At 44.7% G+C, this 16,812-nt stretch overlaps 1 protein-coding gene across 1 annotated transcript in view; it reads left to right on the top strand.

The window, feature by feature from the left end:
• The window catches only part of CMTM8 (CKLF like MARVEL transmembrane domain containing 8), a 104,494-nt gene extending 87,682 nt beyond the window's left edge, over positions 1-16,812 (top strand). Inside the window, exons 2-4 of the mRNA XM_059390783.1 lie at positions 2,378-2,551; positions 14,631-14,747; positions 16,369-16,812. Of these exons, the coding sequence (XP_059246766.1) occupies positions 2,378-2,551; positions 14,631-14,747; positions 16,369-16,452 (375 nt within the window). The 3' untranslated portion in view covers positions 16,453-16,812. The remainder of the gene's footprint in view (positions 1-2,377; positions 2,552-14,630; positions 14,748-16,368) is intronic.

The raw sequence follows: 16,812 nt of genomic DNA, 5'->3' as shown, positions 1-16,812 counted from the left end.
CGCTGTGACTCCCCAGGCAAGGGTGGAGGGGTTCCTTTTATTTAGGGTGAGGATGAATATTTAAATTTGTCACTGCATGTAGAGGGGAGTGTAAGGCTGCATGTGTGCCCTAAGGAAACCTGCCTGTACATACATTGTGTGTTATGTAAATGAGGCTGGGGCTCCTCTGTGGAGCTTGTGGGGAGATTTTTTTTTTTAAGATTTTTTTATTCTTGTGAGAGAGAGCACATGAATGAGTGTGAGCAGGGGAGAGGGGCAGAGGGAGAAGCAGGCTCCCCACTGAGCACAGAGCCCAATGCGGGGCTCCATCCCAGGATCCTGAGATCACAACCTGAGCTGAAGGCAGATGCTTAACTGACTGAGCCACCCAGGTGCCTGGAGATTTAGTATTATAATAAGATAAAGGTATCTGTCAGTCATTCCCTGGGTCACTCTGTGGGCTCTCTGTAGAGGCATGAGTGGGGTTTAAGTTCAAACTGATCTGGGGGTTCTGGGCCACCAGAACTCTGGGTCCAAGCATTCGCTGTTGCTTGAGGGGGTAGTCTCAGTTTTCATCACAGGATGTTGTACCCGTTCGGTCTTTTTTCTCAGTTAAGAGATAAGCTAGAAAGCAGAGCTTAAGGAAAAATGTGGGACAGAGGTCAGTGGCTACAAGCAGCTGAGCAGTAAAGGTCAGATCTTGGGGTCTAGCTGGTGATACTATTAAAACTTTACCCTGGTCCTATCACTGTCTTGTTCCAACCTGTCACCACCCTTAGGAGAAGGTACAAAATCCCTAGGCCTCCTGGGCCCATATAATCTCACCCTCTCTGACCTCTCAAACATTTTGCACCAGTGTCCTAACTTAGTATACTTTCTTACAGGTTCTAGAATACAGCAAAGCCCTTCCCCCCCAGACCTTTGCCCTTGCTGTCTTCTTGCTTGTCCGTCTCACTAGCTTTTCCTGGGTCTTCAGGATATTCTGCAGTATGGCCTTCCCTGACACTCCCCATGCCTGCAACAAGGGTGTATCTCTCTATTATACACTCATACTTCATTTTCCTTCATAGCATTTTCCACAATCACAATTATTCAGATATTTCTCCCCACTAGACTTTAAGTTATGAACCACAGGGTTGGTTCAATGTGTGTCCCACCCATCCTTGGGGCCTCACAGCAGGAAGCTTTGGCAGAGTTTAGTGCTCTCAGAGGCTAAACAAATAAGTGAAAACAATCTTCCTAGATTTGTGATTAAAATTCCTGTAGTATTTTGTTCCATATGCCACAAAGAAAGCTAAAAGAGAAATGAAATAATTTGTCCTGAGCCTGAACAGCTAGAGCCAGCCCTGGACTCCTGGGGATATGGTTGGGATACTAACTTTTTCATGACCTAGGAATAAAGTCCTGGTCCCTGGAAGGTGCTGGAATATGAGATGCATCCTTTGTGCTGGCCTTCCTTTGTTCAGGACTAAAGATGCCCACAGTTCAGATCGGTTTCCTTTCCCTTGATGAAATCTTCCTTTAGTCAATTGGAGATTGATTTGGCTTTGGGCTTGGTCTTATTCATCGGCCGTGAAGATTTGGATGGCTCTTCCTGGAATAAATGCATGGCTTATGTTAAAATGCTCAATGCCGGCATCTGCACTGGGCCCTTGGGTGTTCTCCTTTCTGAAAATTCTCTCAGGCCATGCATTACTTGCCATCTGCCGGGGGACAGGGCAAGAGAGGGCAGCGGTGGCAGGTGGGGAGTCCTCAGAAGTTCGTCCCTTGAGAGAAGATAGTTCCGTGGACCACCTCAAGTGGACCTACAGTCTTGTTCCTTGAAAGCATCAGCCTGTGAGCAGGTGTGTGTAGCTTCTCCCCTCGTAGTGCTTCAGAACATCTTATTAGTGCCAACATTTAAAAATCAAGATGATCCTGTACAAACTTGACTTTCTGTGTTTTCTTGAGGGGAAAATAAAGATGACAATCTAGCAAAACTGACCCACAATAGGGGAGCCTGCCTGGTCCAGCCAGTGGAAAATGTAACTCTTGATCTTGGGGTCATGAATTCGAGCCCCACCTTGGGGGCTAGAGTTTACTTAATAAAAGATTGGCCCAGAGCAGTTCTTGGAGCTGAGTAGAGACCACCCCTTAGAACAGATACAGTTTTTCTTGTTTTCTGGTCTCTGTTCAGCCAACCACGTTCATCTCTTGTACCTCCCTGGCATTTGTGGGTACGTGAGTCTGCAAACTTGAGTCTGCAACCCCTGTTTTGTATTCATAAGTCATGTGTGTGTGTGAATATGAACAAAAGCTGTAAATGGCACCCTAACATTTTTTTTCTCTCTCCCTGCTTCCTTCTTTTTCTTCCTCTTGTGTCTTCCTTTTCTTTCGAACTGCCTCTGCCATTTTACAGGTTCTGGGACTGCTGGTGTGGACGCTGATTGCTGGAACCGAGTACTTCCGGGTCCCTGCGTTTGGCTGGGTCATGTTCGTAGCTGTATTTTACTGGGTCCTCACCGTCTTCTTCCTCATCATCTACATTACAATGACCTACACCAGGATTCCCCAGGTGCCCTGGACAACGGTGGTAAGGAAGCCAGGGGTCGTCGTCTTGTCCACTGCCCACTAGGTAGGGTGGAACTTAGTCCTTCCTAGTCCTTAGTGTTGGAATTCAGGGTTGTTGCTCTGCCAGCAAAGCAGGGGACAAAGCCAGGGAGAACCCAGTGCAGCAGGTGTTTTATACCTGGGTATGAAACTGGCCATGCTGGAACATCCAGGAATTTCTTTCAGTCAAAATAGCAAACCGGTTCTCGGAAGACTGAATGAAGAGAGAAGTTCACTTCTTCATTCATTTCCCATAAACACCATCACCTAGAAACAGGCACATCAGGGCATCAGCCTCAGCAGACCTCACTTCCTTCGAACCCCTCCTGGGGCCATAACCTTAGCCTTTTGCACACAGACCTCTTTGATGTTGGGAAGCACAGTGTGTGCAGAATTAGAACGAAAAATGAACTGCTGTTCAAATAAATGGGTGTCTTCATAATTGGAAGCAAGTGCAGTCAAGGATGATTGGATGCTTGTGTTGGCTTCAGACGCCGTACTGGGTGTGGGATAAACTAAGAGGAACACATGGTGTGGGATGAAATAGATAAGCAAATGCACCTGTCTTAGTTGGCTCCGGCACCATAACAAAGCCCTACAGACTGGGTAGCTTAAGTGACAGAAACGGATTTCTCACTCTTCTAGAGGATGCAGTCAGGTGTCAGGAGAGCTGGTCTCTGGTGAGAGCTCCCTTCCTGAGTTGCAGGTGTCTGCTGTCTTGCCGGGGCCTCACATGGAAGAGAAAGAGAGTGTGAGCTCTCCTTCATCTCTTCCCACCCTCCAGATCTCATCGAACCCGGATCACCTCTCCGATGCTGCATCTCCAAATGGCACCATGTTGTCAAGTAGAGCTTCTGTGCACGTGGGGGGACACAGACATTCAGTCCATAATATTCTGCCCCTGCCTCCCCAAAATCATGCCCTTCGAATGTGCAAAATGCTTTCATTCCATCTCAGCCTCCCCAAAAGTCTTAACTCGTTCCAGCATCGACTGAAGTCTAAGATCCAAAGTTTCTCCTAAATGTCATCGAGATCAAGTACGATGAGAGTGGAGGTACAGTTCATCCTCAGGCAGAATTCCTCTCCAGCCGCGAGCCTGTGAAACCAGACAAGTTATGTACTTCCAGGATACAGTGGTGGGACAGGCACAGGATAGATGTTCCCTTTCCAAAAGGAAAAATAGAGAAGAAGGAAGGGGAGGCGAGTCCCAGGCAAACCCGGAACTTACAAGACAAATTCTATTGGGTCTTAAGTCTCCAGAATAAGTCTCTTTGGTTCAGTGCTCTGCCATTAGGCCTCCTGGGGTGGCATTGTCACCCCTATGCATCTGTTGGGTGACCCTGCCCCTGAGACACAGAACCCAGAGAGGCAGGCCAACCCTTTGAAACTGAGGAGTAACCAACTTTTCCCTGGGGCCTGATCATCTCTGCATCAGCCTCTCGGTGATTCATTTTTTTTTCTGGAAGACTGGCACGTATTCACAGCCAAATGGCTCTGTGGTTCGAAGTCGGCAGCAATTCTTTATTTTGTCCCATCTCCACCCTTTTCGTTCAAATGGCAGCGTTTCACTGGTATAATCCCTTACCTGTTCCTGGCTTCTGCTGACACATGATTAGATCTGTGGTTTGCAGCCATGATCTCTTTATCAAATGGTTGTTTGGCCACACCTGTACTGTTCTCTTTGGAGCAAGCTCTTTCTTTCTTTTAGTAGTTTTTTTAAAAATTTATTTGAGAGAGAGAGAGTTGGGGGGAAGAATGGAGGGAGAGGAGGAGAGAGAGTCCTAAGCAGACTCCATGCTGAGTGTGCACAGCCCAACACGGGGCTCGATCCCAAGACCCCGAGATTACAACCTGAGCTGAAACCAAGAAGATTTGGATGCTCAACCACTTGTGCCACCCAGCACCCCAAGCTTTCTTATTTTTTTTGCAATATGGATAGGCTGAGAACTTTCCAGACCTTCAAGTTCAACAGTTTCTTCTTAAACCTTTTTTTTTTTTTTTTAAAGATTTTATTTATTTATTTGACAGAGAGAGATGACAAGTAGATGGAGAGAGAGGCAGGCAGAGAGAGAGAGAGAGGGAAGCAGGCTCCCTGCTGAGCAGAGAGCCCGATATGGGACTTGATCCCAGGACCCTGAGATCGTGACCTGAGCTGAAGGCAGCGGCTTAAACCACTGAGCCACCCAGGCGCCCAACAGTTTCTTCTTTAATTCATCTCTCTCCTTGTGCATTTTACTATAAACAGGAGGAACACTTTGCTTAAAAAATCTCCCCATTTAAATATCCAGTTTTTGGGACTCCTCGGTGGCTCAGTCATTTAAGCGTCTGCCTTCATCTCTGGTCGTGATCCCAGGGTCCTGGGAGCGAGTCCTGCATCCACTCCTTGCTCAGCAGGGAGCCTGCTTCTCCATCTGTCTGCTGCTTCCCCTTCTTGTGCTCTCTCTCTCTTTGACAAATAGATAAAGTCTTAATCAGCTTCAACATCCATAGTTCTAGTATGTTCTTCAAAATTCTACAGCCTTTACTCATTATCCAGTTCCAAAGCCAATTTTATATTTTTAGATCTTTGTTACAGCAACATCCCACTCCTGGTTCCAAAATCTCTCTACCCCACTCTTGATCTAAATTCTGTATTAATCAGAGTTCTCTAGAGAAGCACGGGCTTTAGGTTGTGTGTGTGTATAAAGAGATTTATTAGAAGGAATTGGTTCACATGATTGTGGAAACTGAGAAGTCCCAAGATCTGCTGTCCACAAGCCAGAGACCCAGGAATGCTGATGGTGTAGTTCCCGGCTGAGTTCAAAGGCCTGAGAACTAGGGATGCTCTAAGTTCTAGTCCGAAAGCCACCAGGCTTGAGACTGAAGAAGACCTGATGTTTCAATTCAAGCCTAAAGGCAGGAAAAAAGACTGCTGTCCCAGCTCAAGGCAGTCTGGCAGGAGCACTTCCCACTTACTCAGCCTTCTTGTTCTATTCAGTTCTTCAACTGATTTGATGAAGCCCACCCACTTAGAGAGGGCAGTCTGCTTTACTCACTCTGTAGATTCAAATGTTAGTCTCATCCAGAAACCCCTACAGATAGACCCAGAATAAGGTTTGACCAAATATCTGTGTACCTGTGGCCCAGGCAGGTTAACATATGAAATCATCCCATCATCATGGTACCCTGTAGAAAGTGTGACGGAAGTTACCATCTTAGCTGGGACAGCTGGGAACTCTTCCAGGAGGAGCCAGCATTTAGTGTCATCTTGAAGACTGAGCATGCACATCCTAAGGGGAGCTCACAGAGATAAAAGGTGAGGTCTCCCTTGCCTTGGAGCATTTGCAGTCTTGTTGGGGAATTTGAAGTAGCTGCATGATTTAAGAAACAAAAGAACCCCATTTAGTGCCACACATGTCTGTATGAAACAGACCTCTATAGAGTGATACTCTCTTTTTGTTTGTTTTCAACCAATATATCAGAAAAATATCCAGCTCCCAATAACTGGTTGATAAACCAGATTTGAAGTATAGTGTATTTGTGGGTTGTAGACAGAAATGAACTTGGCAGGCCTTGCCCACAGCACCATCACTGCTCAAAATGTACCTGGCTTTGTTCTTCCTGGGAGCTGCCTTCAGAGCTAAGTCAACCCACAAGAAAGCAGGTCTCATTCGATTTCACAAAGCACAGTTACTGCCTCTTGACGGTTTTCCCAAATACAAAAGGGAGGATTCTCCACTACGATTCTCAGAAATGTGGTTCTGAAAGTAAAACCAGTCTATGTGCCCAGAGCCACCTGGGGCGGCACAACCAGCCTTGCTGGATTTGGGGTCCTGCCTCCCTGGGTGGGCACTGGGAGGAAAGACTCATTTGGATGTGGGGAATCAAAAAAGGGGAGCCCCTCGAAGTAGCAGTCACAGGGAGAGCATACAGCCCAAGGGGGCGAGGGCATGTAAGGAATGCTGTTATGGAGAAAGAGGGGTCTTAAAAGGGTGTCTTGAGCAAAGTGCTTGGAACTTGGAAGAAGAGAACTTGGAGACTGTCACAGGAGAGGAAGTGGGTAAATGCGGGCATGAGTGGTACCTTGCATTCCACTCCTGCTGAGTCTCAATTCCTAGGGATGTTATCTGGATCAGGGCTGGGCAAACTTCCGCTATACAGGACCAGACAGTAAGTATTTTCTCTTTGGGGGGCTATACAATCTGTCATGACTACTCAGCTCTGCTTGCACCTTGAGATCAGCTGTAGACAATTTGCAAATGAATGAACGTGATAGTCTTTCCTATAAAACTTTATTCCCACAAACTGGCTGTGGGCCAGATTTGGCCTATGCGCGTAGTTTGCTGACTTCTGCTCCATATCATCTCTGGTCTCTCTCTTCTCTAAGCCAAAAGTACTTCCACTGACTTTTACATTAAAAATTTTAAATTTCAAAATATTTTAAAATAGTTTCTTTTGTCTTAATTTATGTTTCATTAATTTATTATTTTATATTTTTAAAAATATTTAAAATGTCTTACTACATTAAATTTTTTTAAAATTAAAGATTTATTTACTTATTTTAGAGAGAGAGAGAGAACAAGGGAAGGGGCAGAGGGAGAGAGAGAGAAAATCCCCAGCAGATTCACCACTAAGAATGGAGCCCTACATGGAGCTTCATCCCAAGACCTTGAGATCATGACCTGAGCTGAAATCAAGAGTCAGCTGCTTAACCATCTGAGCTACCCAGTGGTTTAAAATTTAAAATGTAAATTTTAAATTCAAATAAAATTTTGAAATTTAAAAATAAAGTTTTAAATAAAAATTCAAATTTTAATTATTTAAATTTAAAATAAAAATTTAAATTAATTTAAAATTTTAAATTATTTATTTAAATTTAAAATAAAAGTTGAGGGGCACCTGGGTGGCTCAGTGGGTTAAAGCCTCTGCCTTCAGCTCAGGTCATGATCCCAGGGTCCTGGGATCAAGCCCCACATTGGGCTCTCTGCTCAGCAGGGAGCCTGCTTCCCCCTCTCTCTCTGCCTACTTGTGATCTCTGTCTGTCAAGTAAATAAATAAAATCTTTTTTAAAAAAAGAATTTAAAATAAAAATTGAAAAAAATTATAATTTTAATATTAAAAATATTTAAAAATTAGAAGACTGCTCTAGCTCAGTCGGTAGAGCATGAGACTTTGTTTTTCCCCTAAGCAATAACAAGATTGGATTTGCTCATAAATTTGTGATTTGGGAGGAGCTCAATAGGACAGTCTAGCTCTGCTTCCCTCATCAGCTGGGATGGCTTGAAGGTGGCTGGAGGCTGGAGTCATCACATGACTAGCAGCTGATACTGCTCTGGCCAGGGCCAGAGTACCTACATGTGGCCTCTCTGTGAGCCTGTTTGGATGGTCCACAGACCAGTGGCTTGGCATATATATACACACACACACACATATATATTTATATGATTACATAATTAATTACATTTATATATTATAAACATATAATTTTGTATGTAAATATATGGATTATATTTAATTATACATTATATATAATTATATATTTTTAATTCTATAAATATATAATTTTTGAAGTTTTTAATTCTTTATTTACATTCAGATCAGTTAACATGTACTGTATTATTAGTTTAAGGGAGAGAATTTAGTGATTCATCATTTGCCTCTAACACCCAGTTCTCATTCCATCAAGTGGAGCATGAGACTCTTAATCTTGGGTATGTAAATTTGAGCCCCATGTTAGGTGAAGAGATTATTTAAAATTAAAAAAAAAAATGAAGTATTGCTTTTATTTTTTTTTTCAAGATTTTATTTATGTATTTGAGAGAGAGAAAGAGAGAGAGTGAGCATGAGAGGTGGTAGGTCAGAGGAAGAAGCAGACATTCCGCCCCCCCGCCTCCTCGCCCCCCCCCCCCGCAACTGAGCAGGGAGCCCGATTTGAGACTTAATCCCGGGACTCCAGGATCATGACCAGAGCCGAAGGCAGTTGCTCAACCAGCTGAGCCACCCAGGCACCCTCAAATATTGTTTTTTTTTGGTTTTTGGTTTGTTTTTTTTTTTTTTTTTTAATTAACAATGCTCCCTTCTGGCACTTCCTAGTTTTAAAATGCTTTGATTTGCTTGATCAGAATTCATCATAATGAAGTGTGTCCCCCTTTTATAAGCCAGAAAATGGAGATTTAGAGCCTCATGGCTTCTCCCAGATGCACACACAGCTGGGGTCCATCTCTCTCTATTTCCATCCAGCATTTTTTTCTGATCTTGTTCCATTCCAGGCATGCCTCTGCCTGAGTAATGTATAAGAACCCAACCAGCAGTCAGGAGACCAGGACTTGTAGACCCATTAGAGTTATTGAATCCTTCATCTCATCAAGCAAGCCCGTCAGCCTCCACCTACAGGTTGCACACTCACATGTGGGCCAAGACCAGATGGGTCATGCAAGTGAGTGTAAATTCAGTGAGTGCTGAATTCTCACCACCCAGAAACAGTTTGGAGGCATCTTAACCAAATGGGGAATATTCTTCACTTCCCAAAGAAATAAATTGCAAACGGGCTCTCAGAATTGTTAGATCTGTTGTTTATTTCCCTCCCTAAGGCAATCCAGAAATCTGGGCTTTTGTGTGAACTCTTTCACTTTTAAAATATTTATAGCCACATTTTAAAAACTTATTTTGTTACTGGCAGATGCTACAGGTCAAACATGTCTGACTTCGGGTTGAGGGGGTTTCTATTTCCTGCTTTGAGAAGCCCCTTTGCGACCTCTCCGAGCAATCATGAGTGGGTTGAGCAGTGTTAACTGGACATCCTGAGTGGGGTCTGCGGAAAGTTTTCACGTGTAACAGTGGAGGTCTCAGGTCTTTTATTACCTACGCCCAGCAGGGGCTCATGTAGAAACAGACTAGTTTGGACGCTCGCTAGCCCCCACTGTATGTCCCACACTAACTGAAGCATGACAGGGGTCAGGTGGACCGGGACTTTCCAGAGATAGCCAATAGGCTTCTGGTGCCAGACTGAGCCTTCTAGAATTTCACTGCTCAAAGTACAGCCCCTGGACCAGTAGCATCACATGGGAGCTTATTGGAAATCTTTGGCCCTGCCCCAGACCGACTGGATCAGAAGCTCTATGGAGGGTCTGGAAATCTCTATTATAAGCTTTCCAGATAATTCTTAGGCACCTAATGTGTAGAAAACACAGGTTTACAGATAATACGGGTCCACACCTCTTCCCTGGAACCTTTAGGCCAGATATGTTTGCAATCACGATTTTTCTTTTTCCAAATTTTAGGAAGAAGTAATCTGGTGCATTTATTACATAAGTTGACCCCTCCTCCTGAGTCTGGGGGCAGCACTGTAATCAGACATGTTAATATTTCTCCAAAATACATGCATTTTCCTGCTAAAAGAAATGATAAAGACTGCATTGCTCCCATGTCCATGCTAGACAGTTTTCGCTGTCAGGTGACTTTGGGATTTACTTTTGGTCTTTCGGAGCATTTGGGGAATATCTAAGATTTCAGAGAAGGGATCAGTAGATCCCTTTTAGTCCCCTGGAAGCTTGACTAGGAGACCTCCCAAGGGACACTACAAAAAACAGAGTGGTAGTTTCGCCTTATATCTCTTTGCTTGACAAGGCATGAGCTTTGCACTGGACTTGGCATTTTCCTTAACACATCTGAAGAGAATACAGGTGCACATTTACTGTCTCCTTCCTTAACATGGAGCGGGAACCACAGCGGGTTCCCGAGAGCACCTCTGAGCTCCTGGGCAGTATCATCTACCGGAGAGGCTGCGATGTGCTTTCTGACAAATCTGGTCTGAGCTAAAACTTCAAGGCAGAACAAAACAGTTTGTCCTCAGAGCACTGAGCACCAGGACCTCCACAAAAGCTTTTTCTGAGGATTCGTCCTCTGCACCTCACCCCTGTTGGCTTCGCTGCAAGAACTCCAAACCACAGGGGTCACAGGGCAGAGGCCGGTGGGCGTGGCCTCCTGCTGTGGGCAGTAGCAGCCATCATTGGGAAATCCCTGTTGGTGCCAGAGGTCATGCTGGGTCCTTCAGATCTTAAAGTGTTTCACCTCCCACTAACTGCAAAGAGGGAATGGATTATTTCTGTTTGGTGGGTAAAGAAACTGAGACATTAGAGGATTTTTGTAGGAATAGGATGCAGGTCCTGGGAGGCCAACCACAGTTGTCAGCCCTGGAGTCTGCTTGGCTCCCAGGGGACACAAGTGCCCTGGTTCTAGTCTTTAGGAATTCGCTGGAAGAAACTGCCTCCCCTCTACTGGGAAGGAATGAAGCATTCTTGACAGTTACGTTTGGTCAGTGGCAGATCCCAATAACACAGTGTGGAGGGTCAACAAAGGGGCTAGCTGTTTGAGGGTTTTTATCTATGGGTGCCTTTATGGGGTGGGGAGGACATTTTATACCAAAGAGGGATCAAATTTCAGAAAAGAATAGCCTCCCTCCACCTTCCCCAAAAGGGAATAGCTGGAAATCTTTTATTTTTTTTTTAAATTTTTTAATTCATATATAATTATTATTAGCCCCAGGGGTAAGGTCTGTGAATTGTCAGGCTTACACGCTTCACAGCACTCACCATAGCACATACCCTCTCCAGTGTTCATAACCCAACCACCCACTCCCTTTCCCCCTACCCCCAGCAACCCTCAGTTTGTTTTGTGAGATTAAGAGTCTCTTATAGTTTATATCCCTCCAGATCCCATCTTGTTTCATTTTTTTCCTTCCCTCCCCCCCAAATCCCCCACATTGCCTCTGAAATTCCTCATATCAGGGAGATCATATGATAATTGTCTTTCTCTGATTGACTTATTTCACTCAGCATAATACCCTCTAGTTCCATCCATGTCTTTGCAAATGGCAAGATTTCATTTCTTTTGATGGCTGCATAGTATTCCATTGTGTATATATACCACATCTTCTTGATCCATTCATCTGTTGATGGACATCTAGGTTCTTTCCATAGTTTGGCTACTGTGGACATTGCTGCTATAAATATTCGGGGGCACATGCCCCTTCAGATCACTACATTTGTATCTTTAGGGTAAATACCCAGCAGTATGATTGCTGGGTCGTAGGGTAGCTCTCTTTCCAACTTTGTGAGGAACCTCCATGCTGTTTTCCAGAGTGGCTGCACCAGCTTGCATTCCCACCAACAGTGTAGGAGAGTTTCCCTTTCTTCGCATCCTCGCCAGCATCTGTCAGTTGGAAACCTTTTAGAAGGCACTGTATTTGTTCAATGACCCCTGGGGTCCAGGGATGTGAGAACTGGCATTTGAGTTGGAGGAGCTCAATGGTCGTTCAGCTGGAACAGTCTCCAACTCAGGTCCTATTGCTCTGGAGCAGTACACGCTCGTGTTTCCGAAACACTCTGGGCTGTTCCAGAACCCGCTGAAGCTTTGCCTTGTCCTCCTTCCCTTCTGTAGTCCCACAGATCTCTTTTTCCAACCTCTATAACAATCTCAGATCCAGGTTCTTTGCCCTTCTTTTTTCTTTCCTCTCCACCTATTTTCACTAGTTTCCCACACCTGGTGTTCCCCCAGACATACTTATTTTGGGAGTCCTCGAAAGATGGGGGGAGCCATTAGGTTTGGCTCTGAAGTAGCCGAACAGAGGCTGTGAGAACCCGTTGGGACCCTTTGGGGTGGTGTGTGGGGGAAGGAAACTCTTCCCCACTTCTCTCCAAGGGAAATAGAATTTCTTGTTTCCTTGCGAAAATCAATTGGGCCACACTTAGTACAGAGTCGTGTTCCCACTCCCTGTGCAGCCCAGCAGCAGCAGGGACAAGGGCCCGAGCCTGTGTCAGGGTGGTCCTGGCCAGGCTGGCCTCTCAGGAGTTCGCTCACTCTTGTCTCCCCTTGTATGGGGACTGGACATGCAGGAGTGCCCCCAAATCCATGTGTAAAGACATTCCTCACAGCAGTGTTTATAATCCTGGGAAAACTAGGAACATCAAATGCCTATCAACAGGTGAAAAGTTCAATTCGAAGGTGTTCATGTCATGACAAGAATTGAGGTCCCTGTGTTTGTACTGACGTGTGAAATTGTCCCTGGTATCTTTCTCAATGAAGAAAAAAAAATCCCAACGAAACAGAGAAACCCCACTGAGTTTCCTGATTCTATGGCTCTGTTTGTGTAAGAGTGCGTGTTTGTGTAGACCTGAGGAAAGGGTTGAGGTGAAAGGAGTAGACTGACTTTCTACTCCAGATTATTCTGTCCAGATGGGATTTTGTTTGGTTACCATGAACGTGCATTACTTTTTAATTTTTTTTCTCTTATGCATTTTAATGTTTTAAATGTACTACATGGCCGGGACGCCTGGGTGGCTCAGTGGGTTAAGCGGCTGCCTTCGGCTCAGGTCATGATCCCAGCGTCCTGGGATCGAGTCCCGCATCGGGCTCCTTGCTCGGCAGGGAGCCCGCTCCTCCCTCTGCCTCTGCCTGCCTCTCTGTCTGCCTGTGCTCGCTCTCGCTCGCTGTCTCTCTGACAAATAAATAAATAAAATCTTAAAAAAAAAAAAAATGTACTACATGGCTAATTTATTAAATGAATAAGCTTAACTGCTACCCATAAAATGCTGCAAAATGGAAACTGAAGTTTCATACCCCTCAAAGATAACGACATCGAACTGTTTCAGCATTTAAGAAAAAAAAAAAAGGAAGTCCTTTACTTGGCAAATAATACATGTGCAAAATTCTAGAGGTAATGTGCAATTTAAAAAAGAAAAAAAAAAACACTAGAGGTTTTAAAAAGGCACAGATGTGTTCCTGGACCAAGAAAACCCCACAACCAGCAAACATAATGAATCATCCAGGGAAACCAGGGCTTCCTGGGGACTTTTTTTTTTTTTTTTAAAGACTTCTTTATTAGGGAGAATGAGGGAGAGGACAGGGAGAGAGAATCTCAAGCAGACTCCCTGCTTAGTGGGGAGCCCAGTGCCGGGCTTGATCCCAGATGCCTAAGATCATGACCCTAGTGGAAATCAAGAGTCAACACTTAACCAGCTGAGCCACCCAGACGCCCCAGGGGGCACGTCTCTCATGGCAGGCGAGCTTCATGGGCAGCCTGAATCCTGGGACTGACCCTTATCATAAAGGTTAATCTCCTTAACCCAGAACAATATCAGCAAAGTGTGGAGGTGGTCGGAGGGATACATAGCCCACCTCAGAATGTGAGGACCTGCCTCTTGAAAATTCTACGTGCCTTTCTTCTAAAAGAAAAAGATAGTGCTTCCCTCTTACCCCTACCCATTCCTGTCTCTCTGAATTACAGAGGGAGAGCTGTTAGACCCTTGGTGGCTGACCTCGGAGAGGAGCCATCCTCTTCCTACCTGTAAAAAGCATTGGTTTTCTGCCTCAGTTTTGCCCCATCCCATCCCCACTTCTCCCCCTTGTTCTACAGACAGGATCAAGTTTTGCACATTTCACAGTATGATTTCCTGAAGTTTAACTATAACCGAAAACCAAATATCTACTTGGATTTACATCTCTCTCTTCTCTAAGAATAGGAAAAAATTAGATGAAGCCAGGGGTGAGATTAGTTCCCAGAGGGCTCTATTAATATGTATAGTGTTCTCTTCCTTTTTAAGAAGTTGCTGCTAGGATTGCTGCTTAGCCTGAGGGGAATAGAAGATCGGCTGGGGCTGCTTTGGGAAGAGCTGTCTCCCAGCTCTGGGTCCGGGACAGGTGCTGAAGTGCCATGGCAGCTGGGGCCACCATCCTCACAGGGAGGCCGCCAGCTGCCAGCCTTCCTCAGCCAGTAGGTTGCCAAGTCTGAAATCTGGATGAAGCAAGGATCAAGAGCAAATTGAAAGAGAGAGAGGTGGCCGAAGGACAAGGCAGCCTGGGGGTCTTGGGGACAGGTAAGGGGTGTCTGGGTGTGCCGTGTATAAGCTGGTGGGAAGCCCCCTCTGCCCGGAGGCACAGATAAGCTGCTTCTCAGATCCCTCATCCCTGCCCCCTCCAAGTGTCCAGATGCACCTCTTACCAGACCTGGCGTGCAGTTCTTGAGCAATCCAGAGGTGCCAGCCCTTCCATGCTCCCTGACCTCCCCACCTCCCTGTCTCCCCCAGGGTCTGTGCTTTAATGGCAGTGCCTTCGTCTTATACCTCTCGGCAGCTGTGGTGGATGCATCTTCTGTCTCCCCCGAGAGGGACAGCCACAATTTCAACAGCTGGGCAGCCTCATCGGTGAGTGACCAAGCCCTTTCACCTGCCCTGCCCCCTTCCCATGTGGGCAGGGTCACAGTCTTCTCCTCCCAGAGGGGCTGGTGATCCAGGAGGAGGACCAAGCCATCTGTGGGGGCAGGAAAGCCTCACCTGTGCTTCTAACACTCTGGCAATTATCTTGTTGGTTGGAAAGCTGCAAAAATTACTGGGGCCTCCTGATGGCCTGAAGTGAGCAGGGGCTAAATGATCCAGCTTGAGTGAAAGTCAAATAGGCAGAACAAGATAAGTGTTTGAGGAAGAAAAAATATTTGAGACAGTCTGAGAATAATTCTACTGACCACAGGTCAAGTGGGAAGACAGTTGCAAAAAAAAAAAAAAAAAAATGAGCACACTATGATTTTATTTTTACTTAAGAAGTGGAGATGTTTGTTTATGCAATGAGAATGCTTAGGAAAGCACACGCCAGCAGAGGTTCCTTCCAGAGACGGTTGGGTGGATGGTGGGGGGAGCAGCCTGAGGGGCTTCTGCCTTTTTTCTGTGTGCTTCCATACTCTTTGCATATTTACACCATAAATGTGTATTGTAGTTCGATTTTAAAAATGAGTTTTAGAAGTTTCTCTAAGATTGGTCTTAAAATATTCCATTCCCAAAAGAAGTAATTGGTGGGGATGGGGTTGGGGGGATGGAGGTTAGACAGGAATACCAAAATGATCATGTTAAAACTGATTGATGATATACAGCCGTTCATTATATTCTTCTTCTTCTTTTTTTTTTAAAGTAGGCTCCATGCCCATTGTAGAGCCCAACATGGGTCTTGAACTCATGATCCCGAGCTGAGATCAAGAGCTGGACGCTAGATCAGTCGAATGAGCCACCCAGGCAACCCTCCTCCTCTGTTTCTTATAGTCTTATATTTATATTTGAAAGCCTCTATTTAAAGGTAGAGAGCATGGTGCACATGGTTCAGTCAGTTAAGTATCTGACTCTTGATCTCAGCTCAGGTGTTGATCTCAGGGTCTGGTGAGTTCAGTCCTGCACTGAGCTCCATGCTGGGAATGGAGCCGACTTAAAAAAAAAAAAAAAAAAATTAAATCACAAGTTTAACAGCACTGGGTTCCAGCTATCATGCAGCAAGAACCAGCCAGAAATGCCTGATGGCTGCCCCTTCCAAAGGGCCAGCATTTTCCCTGCTCACCATTCATACCCCGTGGATTCATCACTTCCTCCCACACACTTGACTCCTTTATTTAACTGACCCTATAGCAATCTGAGGTTAAGCCCTGGTCTAAAACTGTCTGTACTAAATTAGGAATACATGTGTTTTTCTCAGATACACAACCACCATGTTTACCCTGAAGTGAACACCCTGTGGTTATTTGAGCAAAACTACAAGCTTTCCAGATATGTTTCCAAAAAAGAAAGACAAAAAGAAAAAGCCCCAAAACAGAAAAACCCCAAAACAACCAACATAGCCAGGGATCATTTCAGAAGGAAGGTAATTGAACCAATAAAGCAATTTTAGATAAGAAAGCCTGGAGTCAAGGGATGCTATAAGTGCCTGATTCCATGGAGGTGAAATGACAACTTCTGCTAATTAGAATGTGCCCTAAGCCCTCTTTCTGTTATGCTCTGTTTTCTCCAGTTCTTCGCCTTTTTGGTCACCATCTGCTATGCTGGAAACACATACTTCAGTTTTATAGCTTGGAGATCCAGGACCATACAGTGATTTGCCATTTTGAGAATTTTAAAAGAAAGGAGAAAACAAGAAGAATCTCACTGTAAAAAACAACAACAACAACAAACTGTAGGTATAATGTATATTTCCAGAGAATTGTATTTAACTAAAGTTTTTATATACTTAGTTAAATTTGTTTACAGTGGTTTGTTACAATTAAACTGGATACTTACTTGCAAATTGTTGTAGCTTATAATGAACTCTTAAATATCCTGTTGATGTCTTCATGGACCTTATTTTCTTAGACAATGTATAAATAGGTAAATTGCTGATGTTAAGACTGTGTCGAGTTTGTAAACTTAACTTTTAAAATGCCAGATTCTTTTCTGAATTAAATGTTTCAAAATCTGG

The sequence above is a fragment of the Mustela nigripes genome, chromosome 2 (genome assembly GCF_022355385.1).
Source record: "Mustela nigripes isolate SB6536 chromosome 2, MUSNIG.SB6536, whole genome shotgun sequence".
NCBI classification, from domain to species: Eukaryota; Metazoa; Chordata; class Mammalia; order Carnivora; family Mustelidae; genus Mustela; species Mustela nigripes.
The sequence above is the reverse complement of the archived record's forward strand: the minus strand, read 5'-3'. Positions and strand labels throughout refer to the sequence as shown.